Here is an 18,168-nt window from a genome sequence, read left to right on the forward strand (position 1 = left end):
TATATATTATTAGGTATATAAAAATTATTTGATAGAGGTAATTATCTTCATTGCATAATGTCTTGCAAAATAAAAAAGTGATATTTTACATGCTTTACATTCGATGCATGAAACAAAATGTCTCAAATAGTCTGGTGTGCAAATAATTAACATTTTGGCAAGATTTATTATACACACATTGAAATACAGGTTTGGCTATTTGAAAGTGTCTCTGGAAGAATATGGTTCATACAGAAAGAGATGGCATTTACTGCATTTCAATGGGGTTTAAAGGTATACTGTCACCTGTTCCAATTTTCCAGAGTTACCATGGAAAGAGAAAATCTAACCAATCACAGATTTTAAGCGGGTGGCCGCTTTTTAAAAACAGCGCCCTCACATGGGCTTTTTGAATACCAAGGAACGCCCCTTTTACCATATATGGGCATATTTAGATTACAGGTGGCTGTATACCTTTAAGTTTGCTATTTCACAACAAGATATTCTTATATGCTGAATCCTGGTAGAAACATTCTTTTGGTAATTGCACAGTTGAATCCTACCAAACAAATTTCTTACACATAAAAGTAATAAAACTGCATAAAAATCAATGCCTTAAGGAACAATGCCCCATCAGGGACAGATATTCGGACTCTCAAACTTTTACAATACTTTTCTGGTCTACCCCTCGTATGGGATCATTTTGAATCCCTGGGAGTAAATAAAGTTTTCATCATTTCATTTGTTTAAATCAAAACTTTGATTTTCCCCTGTAGAGTTACCACTGGTATGGTGGAAATTTTGAATTTTGGCCGTGGATTAATGTTAAATACTTCGTTTCTCTTTAAAAAAAAAAAAATTTCAAATGATAACTCCAAATTTTTTTTCTTAATTTTGAAAGAGAGTGGTCAAAATTTTCCTTGATGGAAAATCATCGTAAAGTTCACTTTTGCAGTGTGTACTACCCTAGGCATATTTCAACACAAATTGAGTTAAATGACAGCATGCACGGTACTTTACTGCAAAGAGAATGATTGCTGTAATTATGATATATCATCCCTGAGTTGATTAACAAAGTCCAGCATGACTGTTGAATACTGTGCCCATACTGAAGAGTTTTACAAACAACATTGTTCTAGGGGGTCCAATTGCTTGACCCAGCTATGGAAGGTTCCCCTAAGAAAGCCTGCTTGTGTTCATCATGAATATTGGGTCCACTATTCTTCAGCTGTGCCTACGACTCATTTCACTGACATGAATGAGCGTCTTGAGTAAAAAATCCACTGACTGTTTCCTTCCATCCGACATGTGTTTCTGTGTAATTATATATGTACTTCATCGTCTTGTTTTTTTTTTGTAAATCGAAAACTGATTTTTCCCCGTAGAGTTTTAGCATAGTGATAGCGGCCATTTCAATTGAATTTTCAGGATAGGTATAAATTTAAACTGCTTTGTTTGTCTGGGAGCAAAATTTGCATGTACTTTAAGAAATTTTGAGCAAAACTCCACAGCCAAGGCAACTGGAAATTGACACAAAAAAGAAAAAAATTATCTACACCAAGCAATTAGTTTATACTTCCAAATTGATAACTTGTGAAAGACTTCTGCTGCTTGGATGGTACTTTGAGCAGTGTTGGGGGGCTGGGGGTGGAGGGGCTGTTTCCTAGATGTTTGGAAAAGTTTCAATTTAGAGAAATGAATAAAGAACAGCTTTAAATCTTTCCCTGAATTCATTTGAGAGGGAAAAACCTCTCATCATCATAATTGTGACCGAAATGACATATCATCTGGTCGTTCTGTGAAATACATGAAGCAAGTTTTCAAAGAGACTTTAATTTCAGATTTCATAGCTTGGATGATGGCTTATCTCTGTAAGCGTCTTGTAGAGTTGGCGCTGTAGATTTTCCCCATGTGTAAGGTTTGGACTTATCATGATCTGAAAAAGTGAAAATTAACCAACATTAATTATGAGCAAGTTTACTGTGGTGCTGAATATCATTAAAACATAAACTGAGTGGACAGACATATGGCAAATGTATAGACATGGATGAGTAGATAGATATAGATACAGACAGATATACATACATACATACAAATACTACCCCTACAGCTCCTTTTGACTTTGTACTATACTTATGGCAGTCTGGAGCTAAACTGGGATTGTATGCTATTCCAATCCCTACTGCTAGTTGTACTTTACAATATCTGCAGTGACAACTTATAACTTATCAAGAACTTGTGAGTTTTAAATCTTTTCTATCTTCATAAATGGTAAATACTATGTATAACAAGAAAAAATGAAAGCATTTTGTTTTAACTATTTTGGGGACTTGGATGTTCTTGAATTCTCCTGGTATGATTGACATTAAGGTAGAATGTGCCTTGGGGACATGTATTCAGACGCTCAAATTTTTACTATTGTTTTCTGATCTACCACTTGTAGGGGCTCATTTTAAAGCTCTTGGAGTGAAAAGAAAAGTTTCACCATCTTAGCTTTTTTTAAAAATAGAAAATTTTATTTTCCCCTTAGAGTTGAGATACAGGTGGTTGCCATTTTGAATTTCACTAGTGAATCGGTTAGGAAGTTTGTTTCTCCAGTACCAAACTTTGTGCGGTGATCCCTGATTTTCATCTTGAATTGGCAGGACAACAGTTGAAAGTTTCATTGAGGAAAGTTTGAGCTAAAGTTTAAGTCTTACACTTGGAGGCTCATACCACCTTAAATACAAGAAAATACGAAGTCACTGAATGGCTAACATCAAGAGGTATTATGGGATATCTCGTTGTCACGTTACAGGAAAATTTGCTGCACCACATTTTTCCCCTTAGCATTTCCTGACAGATGAAATACAGTAGACTCTATCTGTTCTTCACATTAGTATAATTTCTGTTTGGTAACTTTTATTGTTGATATCATAGCCTATTCAGTGATAGCTGCTAAGTCTGAAGAAACATCCCATTGCTACATACAATTCTTCATGATATATCCAACAGATATGGGCAAACATAACTCATGTATATCATGTAGACAACTTTGATCTGATAAAAAGTAGATTATAATGTATCAGTTTTCTTAACATGGTTTCTCAGTTTATGAATTCTATTTCATTGTATTGTGTTTGTTTTTGGTAAACCTTCAGCGACTCACCTGGGATTTCAAAGAGTTGGTGTCCGTAGAGACTTGCTGCTCCGTCAACTTTTAAAGTTGTCCCGTTGATGAAAGCAGCCGCGGGGGACAGAAGGAAACATACAGCAGCGGATGTCTGAAATTTGAACAAAAGAGTGCTAGCATGTGAAAAGGGACAAAACAGGCACCAAAAGGAAGCTTATTGCATCAGTATGACATGATAGAAGAGAGCCCTGAAGGGGATAACTTCATGCAAACTTCAATTTACTTGTTGTTACAGTGAAGTTGTGTTATTATAGGCTGGCAATATTTCACAACGAACATCCTTTGAATGCATTGTCTTTTGTTGGATCACCACTATTCACATCATCATGCAGCTTGAATTTGGAAATTGTCACATAAATAGTGACGTTTCTTCAAAGTAGATTGTGCGGTTACAGGCAGTAATGTCCTGTCTATAATCTGTTCAAACTTTTTGTGCCAAAAGCTGAATGCTAGAAATTGCCAAGCACCAAGCGATATTATTTTTGACAGATTGATGAATTCTAGTCCAGGCCAGAGTTCAGTGCTCAGCAATAATTATGGACTGTCTTGATCAGTTCAGGCTTTTTGACGCGATTTGACAGGAAATGAGAGAATGTATTTTAAACAGAGAAAATAATTTCAAATGCATTAAAAGTTACAGCTCAGGGAGCTTGAAGTATATTTGCAAGGCTGATGCAACAACAAAAGCAAATATTATCAATGTTGATTGCAGGACATCAAAGGGGTTTGCTTTTGCATCAATTCAACAAGTGATAGGAATTAGTTTGTCTGCCCACTTTATTCTAACATCAGAGATTTACAGTTATGAGATAATTAAAGTTACCTCTTCCACGGTTCCTAATCGTTTTGTTGGTATTTGCGGAATGACGTTGGCAAAAAGCACTGGGTCACCATAATTGGCAGCGGCAGTGTCTGAGTAGATTATGCCCTGTGAAAAGACGTTAGAAACAAGTACGGGAGTATTGAATGGTGGGAGCTGTTGACTGAATGCTAATGAAGCAGTCTGTCATATGAAAGGCACTATTTATTCACACCCACACCCACCCTGTCTCACATGTGTTCAACTATGTTGCAAAGATGAAAACTGATTTGTTCCACATTTCACTAATGGCCAAGATTTTCTCTTAAGGTTGTATGCACCTTGAAAGTGAAAGACTTAAATGTTTGCTCAAACTTTCCTCAAATAATCTTTAAACCAGTCTCTTTTGAAATTAAGAATAAAAATCGGGGGTCACTGAGCAAATTTTAGAACTAGAGAAACAAATATTAAACCCAGGATTTAAAAATTTTTGAAATTCAAAATGGCTGCCATGTGTTAACTCTATGGGGGAAAATAAAATTTTGGATTTTCAAAAAACCAAGACTGTTAAAGTTTTCTTTCTCCAAGAGCTTTAAAATAAGCCCCCACAGGTGGTAGATCAGAAAAAAATTGTAGAAATTTGAGAGTCCGAATGTCCCTGAGGCGCGTTCTACCTTAAGTGCCAATAAGTGACAAGTATTGATTTGGTTCACTTCATAAAGATCATTCTTCACTGAATTGTCATTATTAGAATCTAGGTTGAGCATCACAAAAACAACTTTCAGGTGAAATTGCCTCTTGGGCAGAGATATTCGGACTCTCCAATTTTCTAAATACTTTTCTGATCTACCACTTGTTAGGACTCACTTTGAAACTCTCAGAGTAAATAAACTTTTCACCATCTTTTCAGGGATGACAGTTACTTTAACCCTTTCCCCCCCAGTTCCCTGTATACAGGTCCAACTTTACCATAGAAAACAATGGATTTGGGACAAACCATGGTGGTGAAAGTTAGTTTAACCCTTTTCCTGCCAGACAGTATCACTTCCCCATCAGCCAAGTCAGTAAAAAGCGGTATTGAGCCAAAACATGACGTATTTTCACCCACTTGGCTTGGTCTGTTATAGCATCTTTAGTCCAAAAAAATCAAGTTTACACTATTTATGTTTTCAACAGCCTTCAAATGTATAGTATTATGTTAAAATACACCAGATGGAATATGTTGTGTTTCACTAATTTCATCAATCTTGACCTGATGGTGAAATATGGACTTGGCAGGAAAAGGGTTAAATGTGTTATATTGGTGTATATTTATCTTTGTTTACATAACACTACACTTTTATTTTGAGGCACATAAAACCTAATTCAGTTGACAACCACAGTCAGTACCCAAATATTTATTGCTCTAGACAGTAAAACTAGCCTCCATCAAGGTATACTGAAAACACAAAATTACGGGTTGATAAATGTCTGGACCCACCAACAAACAAAATAAACACAAAAGAATCCTACGTATATGACGGAAAATTTCATCATACACAGAGAGTCAAGCTCTGCCATGGAAATTTTCAAAATATGATAATATACTTACAGGAGCAACGTTGTTTATTCTGACGCCATCTTTTGCCCATTCCAAGGCAAGAGTTTTACTCATGTTTTCAACACCAGCTCTGGCAGCAGCAGTGTGTCTGGGGACAGTGGATGTATGTAATACACAGGAGGTATTGTCAGACTAAAGTGCAAAATAAATTTTCTCACAAGGAATTACCATCACTTCAAAATGCATGATGATTAACTACCTGCTGTTCAAAAATCACTGCGACAACTTTGCAAACAGATTAGATTCAACGATCCATCCTTTACATATTAAAAACCGAAATAAATCCCGATGTCTGCAACAAATATACTAATTATTAACTTTTTCTGAATTTCAATCAGACTTAGCCAAGCTGCTACTTTTTTGAAGGATATTATGTGTGACAAACATTGAAGACAGAGTGCTGAGGTTCCCTCAGTCAACATGTACACTACTGGTTTCAGATAAACTATGTTACAAAAATAATATTTCTGTGATTCCGTCCTTGATTTAAAACCAGAACATACCCCATTCCAGGAAAACCATTCCAGTTGTCCACTATAATGTTCACAATGCTTCCTCCATTGTCTCGCATCCATCCATTGTAAACTGTTGGAAGAGAGGACACAGAAATTAAAAAGAAACTGTCATTCATTGTCATTCATTTCACATATACAATAATGATTCTGATTCCACATGGCATCATGATTTTATCATGAATACGTGAAAATATAACACTTGTCAAAAATTTTTTACAGGACTTTTTGAAATTTGCAAATTCAAGAAGGAAACTAAATGGAACTTTGCTACCATCAATATTACAATGAAAACCATAAAATACGCACTTGGATTTCTTAGGTGTATGTGGTCGTCAATGTTATCGGCTCTATGAGTTTTTTGCCCAACCCACTATCTACATGACAGTCTGCTGGTTTATTCCCTCGGTTTACTCTGTTATGATATTAATAAATCCACAGACTTGCAGCAAGTCTGCAAAAGCCACAATGCTGACAAAATGGTCATAACTTATTCTTGACAACAACTTAGGCTGTGAATTGCATTGCTATTTTATGGCAAACATGTTACCACAATGCTATTATATTTGAATGTGTCAAAAATTGAGTATTTATGTGCCTTGCTTTCTCCTAAGCAAGTTAATTGGGATGAAAATTATGGAAAAACCAGAGTGCTGTACCGTACAGATATTGAACTAGTGTTATACAGATATAAAGATTACTAGCTGTCTGAATGCAGCAGCTGGGAACATTACCATAGCAAGGGTACACACAAAAGTGCGGTTTTTGACCCCCAACCCACCATTTTGCATCGTGTGTAGACTTTTGATCAGTAAAATCATGATAAAATGTAGACTTTTGTCCCCTGTTTTGCCTCAAACACAATTTCAACCCATTACTCTGCAGAAAATGTGCTGTTTTGATGCTACTATTTAGGCCGAAACTAAACTTTCAACCCCTGATTTTACAGAAAATTATAGAGTTTGTGCTCTGTAGTCTGACTCTTTAGATGCACCCATACCCAAATCGGGGGTGAGTGCCATTTTTTCTACAAAACTTTACCAAGCTTACCTTCTCTGCACATCTGAAATGTCCCTGTCAGATTGGTTTGAATGACGGCATTCCAGCCTTTGGTGGGTAAGTCTGCCAATTGAGTCAAAAACTGACCTCCTCCATTGTTGACCAAGAAGTCAATTTTACCGAACGTCTTCAAGGTGTACGATATCAAGGATTTGATCTACAGTTGGCCAACACAAGAAGAAATTAGCATTAACAGTACTTTATATAATTTTTAAAATTAAAATTCAAAGATTTTTTAACATATCATTGAACTGTCTCTGATTTATAAATGCTTAGGACCCAGCATTTGCATGTTGTGTTTAGTACTGTTCTAACAGCCAAATGAACACCATGGTGATGTACAGATTGCAATGCCGATATTGCAATGAACAGTGATGGTGTAAAACATATTTTTTCAAAGTGTAAGTACATAAACTTTTCCCCCAAAATCTGTACCCACCTGTTCTTCATCCTTTATATTACATTGCACTACTTTGATATCTGCAACGCTGTCCTTGCCCAGTTCTTCTTTCATCTCATCAGCTGCTTTTTCCAGCCTCTCTATCTTCCTCGATGCTATGACCACTTTACATCCTGTCAATACAGAAACGTTCAGGTGAGTTTATAGTATGGGGCACTTGACTGGATAATCATCAAGTGTACAGTTGGCCAAATGAAAAAAAAATCCAACTTACTCTGAAAAACCCCTTGTCCCTAAACTTTTTTGCTATTTTCAAAAGTCACCCCAAACCCCAAAATTAAAACAGAAATAAAGTTCCCGACTGACCTATTCTATTTCCTCAGGGCCTGTCAGTGGAAACACACAATATTTTTATACTTTTATGTAATTTTAACCCTTTGAGCGCTGTATTTCTCCTGCCAAAATTTTAGTGCAAAATTTTACCATTTTTTATGAATTTTTCAGTAATTTTTTGATAATTTTGGACCAAATGGACATCGCATTTCATTGGCTACAGTTTTTTCTCAAAATTTTGGCAAAAATCTGAGAAAAATTGACAGGGGTTTATTTTATGTAGGGTACAAAATAGACTTTGGCGCTCAAACTGTTAATTCACAAACAATATTTGCCTGAAGGAATGAAAACATCAATCCATTATCATGAGAATGTAGCATAATAAAGTCCATTAAATCTCCTTGATGCTGCACTTTATCATAAAGCTTTTAGAAAAAATAATTAAATCAAACATGCCCCCCCCCCATCCCAAGTGGTCCAACCCTTCGCTGCAGAACCAGGTCACTCTCTAATGTCACTTAGGGATGGACCATTAGATCTTGGGAGGGGGGTGTGGTCACAATGAAATTGTGAAATTTTTTTTTTACTATTGTAAATTTCTAAAAATTTTTTTTTTCCAATTGAGATTAGCTGTGCAAATTTTTTTTCAGAGTAAATTTTCAGATTTATAATTTTTTTTTAGTTCGTCTCTGTCTGAGGATAAAGAGGGCAAAGATGTGGTGCGAAGCACCACATCTTTGCAGTTGGAGCTTTTGAAAAATAGAAATAAAAATGGTGTTATTTTGTGGCACTTGGGGAGTATTTTTGCAGGGGGAGGTCAGGAGGGGGTTGTCCCCCCTGCTGTTGCAGCTTTTGAAAAATAGAGATTAAAATGGTGTTATCTGGTGGCACTTGGGGAGTATTTTTGCGGGGGAGGTCAGGAGGGGGTGTCCCCTCTCCTGCGGTTGGAGCTTTTGAAAAATAGAGATGAAAATGGTGTTATTTGATGGCACTTGGGAGTATTTTTGCGGGGGAGGTCAGGAGGGGGTGTCCCTCTCCTGCGGTTGGAGCTTTTGAAAAATAGAGATGAAAATGGTGTTATTTGGTGGCACTTGGGGAGTATTTTGCGGGGGAGGTCAGGAGGGTGTGTCCCCTCTCCTGCAGTTGGAGCTTTTGAAAAATAGAGATGAAAATGGTGTTATTTGGTGGCACTTGGGGAGCATTTTTGTGGGGGGAGGTCAGGAGGGGGTGTCCCCCCTCCTGCCGTTGGAGCTTTTGAAAAATAGAGATTAAAATGGTGTTATTTGGTGGCACTTGGGGAACATTTTTTTCAGATTACACATCTTCCTCTGAAACATGGTCTTCTTGCTCCTCAGTAGCTTCCTATAGTTTTGAAAATTGACTATTTTGGTTTCCTGGCTTCCCTTTCTACTGCGTGGTGAAATGCCTACATTCACCCCACCAAACATCATGCATATCTCATGATTTACAATTGATTTTGACAAGCTGAGAAGCTGTTTGCAAAATATAGTGAAATTTGCATATTTGTGTTTTTAGAGCAATTGTTGCCCTTTTTTGATCAAAACATCTATTTCTCTGTAGCAGCATGTCCAAATTGATTGGATGTGTATAAATGTGGTGAAATTTCAATATTTGTCTTTTTAGGGCAATTTATGCCATTCATGGTCAAAAAATCTGTTTTTCTCTGAAAGGGCTTGTCCAATTTCTTTAAAATTGGCTACATAAGTCCCTTAAGATTTGTTTAAATCATGCTCTTTTTTTGTCGTGGAAAAATTCTTCAGATAATTGTCATTCAGCATTTGCTACACACAAACGATTATTCATGCAGATTTATTCAGTATTAGCTATCGAGAAACTTTCAAAGTTCAACCCTTTTGTGTGTTTTTGTGTTGGGATTTGTTGGATAGATGGCATTCTACGTAGTGTATTGTTGAATGTTAAAAATGTGTTGCTGTTGTTTTTTGAGGCTGTATTTTGAGAAAAAAGAATTGAAAATGCCTTTTTAAAAGCAAAATAATACATAATGACTTGATATGTTGTTTTATCATTATTGACGTGTTTCTACTTGTTCACCCATTCTTGCATTCATCATTGCAATAAAATGCTGTGAAAAAAATGAAACTGATGTGGCCTGCATCTGTTTACCTTGACAACCATACCATAGTTTCAATGTTTTACCCAGTGTACCTGCTTGGTTTGTACGCAGGTTTGTAAACAAGTAGAAAACAGGCTCGATAATTTTATAATTTTCAAGTGATCAGAATACAAAAGTCCTGAAAAGATAAGATAATCACAACTTCCAGTATAAGGGATACAGTCACTCTAAATGTATAAATTACAATTAAAAATGTGCCTGGAGGATGTACTAAAAATACAGAAAGTTGCTTCCTGTCGGTAAAATCTAAAAAAATTCAAGATTTTAAAGACTTTTGCAGATTTTTTTTTACGCATTTGTCTTCTTATTTTTTTTTATTTTGCAAACTAGTTTGAAGATTTTTTTTTTTTGCTAACTTTCTGCTCTGAAATTTTTTTTTTTTCTGTTTTTGACCACCCCCTCCCAAGTAATGGTCAATCCCTCATTGTGCATGTTGTCACTCTATTGAATAGATACTCTGCACTGTAATAGGTTCAAAGGTCAAAACAAAGCAGCGAACTTTTCAGTTTACAGTCCCAATGCAATGATTGACTATTCTCTTCGTTCGATCTCCATTGCAATCCCCAGTTGCAATCACGGTCTATCGACTGTCCCTATACTGACTAATTTATGTCCAGTTTGCTTTCCATTTAAAGCAAATTCATTTTAGGCAAATTACACGTACGCTTGTGGCGTGACCGTGGATAAAAGCTTACATATGTATCGTATTTACAAAGTGTAACAAAGTTGCACTCTTACCTAAATGTAGCAATTCTCGGGTGATGGCTTTGCCGATGCCAGTCCCTCCGCCTGTGACAATGGCAACATTATTTGCAAACAGACCCGGTTTGAAGACACTGATGACGCGGTCTGCCATGCTGTACACCGAGGAATATTACTTGGGGAGTGTAAGTTGAAAAACTGAGCTCTGTCTCGCTATTGCAGACTGATACTTGTCGACTTTGAACAGCATGGTATTAACAGACGAACACAACTCCTATCTCGTGTATCTGTGAGGTCAACATACTGGGGTTAAAGGTCACTTCGGGTCATGCAGGGACGTCTCTCTAATGCTTTTGATGGCTAAATATTGTTCACAGAGCAATGTAATCAGCATTTTATCAAAGGCTATGCTGTGTTCTTAAAGAAACCATCTCAAAAAGTAAGATGGGAACACTTATTTTTTCATCATATTTCTTGCCCAACCCACTACTTTCAAGTTCACATGTGCGCTTATGAAGACAATGTCCTCCGCCCGAAAGAGGGCGCTATTGTCACCTGAATGTTAAATGACACAGAAAAGTCACACAAATGAGAATCCTTTTTATATTTTGCTATAACCGAGAGTGTTAACTTCAATACAAACCTTCCATGGGCAACAGTGGGTATCTCCCTATCATCCAGAAGAAGCCACTTCACATGACTGACAGGGCCGGGCTATGATTGTATCATGCATGTAGAATTGCTGTTTTAATATTTTATCAATCATGCAAGTCAAATGCAAACTGTATGGCTCTGAAGCAAAAACACCACTCATAATTGATGCCATGTCAGGGTGGGTTTTCATGTGCTTGTGACGCATGGTGATTGTCCACCAGAACAGCAATCTGACTTGTGAGGGGACTAGTCAATTTTTTTTATTGGACTGCGATCCAATGAAATTGTGGCAGAATACAATACTTGAAAATACTGTGACAATCAGTGAATTTGACTTTCAAAATTTTATTGTAGAGTTCATCACATTAAATTCTAAAAATCTTCAATGCTACATTTGATACAAAGTTGCTGCCAAGTTCAAAGGTATATTCAAACATAGAGAATGACTCATGTTCAGAAAAATGTGATTGCACTTTTTAATTTCATATTTCATTGATGAAAATATGGCATGTGACAAATATATTTTGAAGGTACAGTATATCCTTAGTGATACTCCTGGTATCAGGGCTTATTTCATTTGCATCTTTTCACAGAAATAAACAGCCACTGTCTGGACATGAATATATGCACCTTTCATTATGAAAAATACATAAAGAATGGAATGATGTTGTAACTTCTGCTTATCAACTCACAACATTTCTGAGTCTGTGTAATTCATTTATCAAAATACCGGCATCAAATTAAAAAAATGTCACTTCAGTGCAATTTTTCAGATCATTGCAATAACATTCTAATGTCACATTTGATCGTAGTTCTGTTGATCAAATGAATTATATCATATAGTTTTTCACAACCGTGTGCAAGCATGGATTCATCACTTTCTCACTGTCTTCTGCCACTGCTGCTTCCAGCCAATCAGCGATGACACCACTCCGCCAGTGGCGCCCCAGCCTTTGCTGGAATACTCCAAAATTCCCAGGGGAATCCAGAAATCGCAGAAATTTTTGATCAGCTCTAGTCTGGCCGCATGATACTCTTTGCGAAGAGCCTTTCTGGCCTCTTTGTCTTGTCTGTCTTTGACTGTCTTGGCCCGCTCCGAGATCATTTGAAGTTTCCGCAGGTCTCTCATGAGAAGAGAAAAGATTCCCAAGAACCAAGTCCATGCCGAAATTTTTGACCAAAATTTCAAGTCAACCTGTAATGAAGGTTAAATAAGACCTTGAATGAATAAATGAATGGATAATTGAATGAATGAATGAACGAAACGAACAAGACATTAACTTTTTTCTGCCAGGATGATCACTTCCCCATCTGCCAAGTGGGTGAAAAGCTGTATTGGGCCAAAACCTACATATATTGTCACCCATTGGGAGAACTTAGAATTTGTAAGAGAAGCTTGATCTACAATTTAAATGTGCAAGACCTCATGTTTTATGTAGGAGAAGTTATTTGAGTATGGCAAGTCTGGAAGAATGCATTCCCACACAAAAGAAGAATGACTGTGTTCTCATGGAAAAATGACCCTTGTGAAATTTTATACCACAACTCTCCCTTCAAGAGGTGACTTTTCATTATTCTTCATCTTCAGAATTTGGTTTATGACATGCATCAACATTTTTAAGGTTATGCTACTCACTTCTATGACCTTGACCTTTGCAAACCAGATCACATGATCAGTCACCAGCCATATTGCCTTTCCCAGCATTCCTGCTATTTCAAACGTCTTCAGGACGTCATCTGTCATGTACATGGCGTCCGCTGCCTTCTGAAGAAAATCCAACGTTCTGGCCATTCTGAACACTGATAGAAAACAAGAAGAATTTGATATTCATGTATTCAGGCATGTTATCATTGTTTAAGGTAGAACATGCCTCGGGGACAGATATTCGGACTCTAAAACTTTTCCAATTCTTTTCTGATCTACCACTTGTGGGGGTTCATTTTAAAGCTCTTGATGTAAGAAAACTTTTCATCATCTTTTTTTTTTGAAAATCAGAAATTTTATATTTCTTCATAGAGTTAAACACAAGGATGGCAGCCATTTTGAATTTCAAATATCGGGAAATCTCAGCTAATCTGTCTCTCTAGTACCAAATTTTGTAGAGTGACCTCTGATTTTTATTTTTGATTTGGTAAGAGAATGGTCGAAAGTTTCATTGAGGAAAGTTTGAGCAAAATTTCAAGTCTTTCACTTTTGAGGTGCATACTACCTTAAAGGGCCAGCAGCTGTATAGATTGATGATTTTTTACAGTTTTTGTTTCTCATGTCAATTGCAAGTTCTTGTTCTACTGCCCAAAGCGTGTTGAAATATTCACTATTTAGTGTGACAGCTCTGTGTCTATATGTGTAAATGCATTTTTATTGTTTACATTTGAATTCTAATCTTGACCAGAATTCACTTGTCTACAATAACAATGCATTTTAAACATGTACAGGCTGAGTTGACAAGCTGAACACTGTGTATCTTAACATGCTTTGGGGAGTAGAACAAGAAACTGTGATTGAGCTTAAAAATACTTATGGTAAAAAAATCATCAAAACTAACAGCCACTTAAGAGTTTTGTTTGCAGATATTAATGGGACACCGTCCACAACTATTGACAATATTTTCATTAATTTTGTCCTTCACAACAAATACATGTTTTTTCCTTCTCCCAAAACATGGTGAAAGATGAAGACTTGCTAAAATGACAACATGTATGCAATGGGCAATGTTACGGTTGACAAAACTGACAAATGAATTGTACTTCTGACCAGAGTTCAGTTTGTCAACAATAACATGGGCATTCCTTACATACATGTTGTGTAGACTGATTGAACTTGAACACTGTGCATTTTGACATGGTTTCTGGGCTAAAAGTTAAAACCAAGAACCTTTTTTATGAAAAGAACACGAACGTATAAGAAACTATAAAAGTTACAGTAACATGCCAACGTTTTCTTCACCGGGAGACTTTTGTGTGTCAGTTGAATATTTCACATCATATTTGTGGTCTCATGAACAGTTAAACAGTTCTAAATCTAGTTTACGTCACATAATATCACACAACAGGAACAATACCAGATACTGTAAAATATTTATTTGCAAACTGATTTCCAGAAGGTTAAAGTATATAAAATTTTTATGTGGTCCACTGTGCATAAATGTAGCTGTCAATTCTAGCTACCGGGTACTCACAATAAATACAATTATAGCTCCTGCTTTTAACATTTCTCTTGGTCACTTTTACGATTTTCTTGAATATGTCAGAGTCAGCCACGTAATAATATAACGAAAAATGTAAAACTTTTTCCGGTTGAAGGAAATATTTTAGAGTCAAGAGTGGTGTATCATATCAGCTTACAGGGAACATAACTTAACAGTTTTAAGTTTGCTTTGCTTACATTTCCTAGATAGACTGATGGCAGATTCTATGTTCTTCACTTTGATGGAAGGCGTGGCTCCTCTCTTCTCTGAATACCACAAAATCCATCTTGATAGGTACTGAACGGTTCTGGAAAAGTGAAAATGCACAGTATTACTATTCTGAAATCATATCAAGTTCACAGACAAATTTATGCATGGAAGATATAATTTGGCCCTTACTTTATACACTGTGTTCTGCAAATTTCCGGTTTTCATTAAGTAAAGATCCTTGTAGAATTAAAAGGGGCTGAGTTTTCTGCTTGTACACCCCATGTCTTTGTAGTATTTTATCAATTACCATTTGTGCTTTGTTCTCAGACATGTATTCTTCTTGTGTTTTTTTGTTATTTTCACAATGCCAAACCACATCGTGTTCAATTGTTGTGCTCTGATAAAGACTGTTTCACAGAAAAGTTTGACACTCAATCAGTTTGCAGAAGCTGTCACTGTAGTTCAAAGGTCAAAGTTCAGATATTCTATGGTCATCAAACTTTACGGTGTAATCTGGCAGTACACCAAAGGGATAACTGAAGTGTGATTTATGGCACCAAAGATCAAAAACATACATGATGGACTTTGCCTATTCTGTACATCATTTCAATAAAAGCTTACATCAGTGATTTATTTTGCTTGATAATTGTTTTGCTTTAAAAAGGAATGCTTAAATTTTCAAAGAGAATTGAGTAGATTTTCATATCAAATCACTACTAGGTTTAATTATTTCTGATGGGCAAAGAATATTGCCTTTGAAGTAGAAAACTCATTGAACTTGTATCTAATATTCCTGATGGCGTAAGACCAAAAGCAAAGTGTTTGTAAAGACGTGAAAATGTAAAATGCATCCTTTTACTAGTAAATATTGCATTAGATATGTTAGTATACTTGTATTGTAGGAATACATACTAGATAAGTATTAGTGATGTGTATTAGTTTTCTAGTACAAGCATAGAAAGTGAAGCCGCTCTCCACTGATTATTGGTATACGTGGCTAAATGTATTATTAGACTGTCGACAGTTCCTTGTGCCTTTTCTCTCTCTTATTGGTGAAGTGTCTCACACATACAATGGTGGGGGAATCACAAGTGTAGTGATGAAGGTGTGAGCTGAGAGTACCGTAAGACACTGTATGTCTAGTAGCTCACGGTTATGCTTGCAGCATTCCCCACCCCTGTATGTGCGAGAGACTACATCAATAATTAAAAGAAACGGCACAACGGACTGTCCACAGTCTACATGTAATAAATATGAGTGTTTTTCTGAAGTTCACCTATAAGCAAAATGATCACCGATTCTCAAATTAGTACTTGTTGACATTGAGTATTTTACCATATATGATATTAGTCATAATATGTTCTTGTTAGAAAATTGTGTCTTGTGAATCAATTTGTTTTGAGGTAAAGCTGATCAGCCCTATGAAAAATATTCTCCATCCATCCTTGTTTTTTGATCACAGATGTGACTTGTGAAGGATGAAGGACTGATAGTGTATCATCGATGGCTTTTCGGAACATATTCTGTTGGGCCCACATGTCCAAACAAAATGAAACCTTGGATCTGGTCAGTCTGCTACGTTAAATTGTACTAAATTTGTGTACAATAGGAGAGGTTTTGTGGTAATACACATCTGTGATACACTAGACAGAGGGTGCGGGATCTAACTTTGCCAATGTCGTGGTCAAAACATCAAAGAGCAAATGTTTCCGTTCTTTATCATTTATGATGCAATCTCTACACTGATGTGCATCGAGGCCGCTCTGTTCACAATGAGGTCAGCAACATACGAGGATCTGTCAATTGTGGTATTCACCGGTACACAGCTGATGACATCACAGTGCCGCGGCTCCTGTGATTGCAACAAACAAGCAACAGCAGGTCCATTGCCATACATAGCTGCAGTACAGTAGCTCGAGGTTTTGCCTGGGTATTTGGGTCGGACGGCAAAACCAGTTTTGCCGTCCGACCCAAATACCCAGGCAAAACCTCGAGCTACTGTACTGCAGCTAAGCCATACAATGAGTGAGCCTACCGCCTGTGGACAGTGTGTGGTTTACATTGCTAACCTGTAGATTTTGTCTCGGCCTTCAGTAAAACTTGTAAATTTGACGAAGTCTCTCGCAAACTGTGACATTGCTGTATTCCTAGCGGGATGCCAACAACTTCAAAGATTTCCCCACACAATGTCAACTTCCAAACCGGCTCCTGTTGAACATACTCGGCCAGCTACATCGACACTGTCCTACGGCCCAGCACTTGCTTTCAGACAAAGTTCAAAGGTCTGCCAGGTGTCGTTTCAGTGCCCACCAAGGGAGGGCGCTAGACAGCAGGAGATCAGCTTGACTGTATGAGCACTGTACACATGTACTGAGACACTGTGCACAGTGTATCTAACTTGCAACAAGAACATCTCAAAATTGAGCTTCTTTAAAATTACATTTTCTTTCTTTCATTCACACTGCATTTTTTTGACCGTTCCTTTGTACATTTTTCTTTTGCTTGACTTACAGCTGTGTTGATAAATCAGCTACAACAGTTTCATTTCATGAATTGTTGAAACAAAAACACATATCTTATTTTACTACCACTATAATGATATTTTTCATGGTTTCTATTTCATAAATAAATGTTTGCTTTTTCAAAAAAACATACAATTGGAAAGTAGTGCATAACGTTCCAAGCAGACTGTCTCACAAGCTGTTTGCAGTTCACTTCTTCACATCATATCACAGTCGTGACGTGGTTCAATGGGTACATGGCGGACAGCTACAGTCCCTGAGACACTCAGTGCACTGTTTACATAACTACAAGCCACTGTGCATCACATCTTCTACTCGGTGTTTGTTCCGAGAGTCTTCAATACTAATGTAGGTGCGGCAGCATGAGCAAAGGTTGAATGTCTGTGAGTTTGTGGGCTCCGTCAGTGAAGCGGTGAATTCTCAGATAGCAATTAAGCTTCCTGTGTACATGAAGGGCTTTCAATCTTACTATTATTCACTGGTAATGAAAGAAAGAAGGGAAAGAGAGAGAGAGAGGGGGGCTCATATTACAAAAAATAAATGGGTATATCATAATACTTTTTCCCTTTTGCCTATTGAGTCAGATTCAAGCCTGGTGAATTAGAAACAGAGTAAGGTTCAGGCCGGTGGTTTGCAGCAGTCATTGACATTGGTCTCAGCCAGTGTAAACTAGGAATCCATGAATTTTTACGTCTGTGATAAGAACCGAACCTGTATACACATTCTAGAAAAAGAATCTGTGTTCTGATCAATAACAACATTTCTTGTGGTCAGAAAACCCAAATGACACTCAGTGTCTCATTGCATGTTTAATCTAGATCTGTTCAACACAATGCGTTTATGCACACTGCATGTACCAGTGGGAAAATCTTTACATTGATAC

At 36.9% G+C, this 18,168-nt stretch overlaps 2 protein-coding genes across 2 annotated transcripts; both read right to left on the reverse strand.

The window, feature by feature from the left end:
* Nucleotides 1–831: 831 nt before the first annotated feature.
* Nucleotides 832–11,011, reverse strand: LOC139117277 (peroxisomal trans-2-enoyl-CoA reductase-like). The gene is made up of 8 exons (XM_070680231.1): nt 10,748–11,011; nt 7,561–7,694; nt 7,113–7,278; nt 6,054–6,135; nt 5,542–5,638; nt 3,975–4,079; nt 3,128–3,242; nt 832–1,915 (listed from the first exon to the last, which is right to left on the reverse strand). Exons 1-8 carry the CDS (start codon nt 10,863–10,865, stop codon nt 1,824–1,826), a joined length of 909 nt encoding a protein of 302 aa, XP_070536332.1. The 5' UTR covers nt 10,866–11,011; the 3' UTR covers nt 832–1,823.
* Nucleotides 11,012–11,694: 683 nt separating this feature from the next.
* On the reverse strand, nt 11,695–17,050 carry LOC139117278 (uncharacterized). The gene is made up of 4 exons (XM_070680232.1): nt 16,833–17,050; nt 14,751–14,860; nt 13,002–13,165; nt 11,695–12,560 (listed from the first exon to the last, which is right to left on the reverse strand). The coding sequence occupies exons 1-4, from the start codon at nt 16,898–16,900 to the stop codon at nt 12,240–12,242; spliced, it is 663 nt and encodes a 220-aa protein (XP_070536333.1). The 5' UTR covers nt 16,901–17,050; the 3' UTR covers nt 11,695–12,239.
* Between the last annotated feature and the right edge of the window lie 1,118 nt (nt 17,051–18,168).

This window comes from Ptychodera flava, chromosome 18 (genome assembly GCF_041260155.1).
Source record: "Ptychodera flava strain L36383 chromosome 18, AS_Pfla_20210202, whole genome shotgun sequence".
Taxonomy (NCBI): Eukaryota; Metazoa; Hemichordata; class Enteropneusta; family Ptychoderidae; genus Ptychodera; species Ptychodera flava.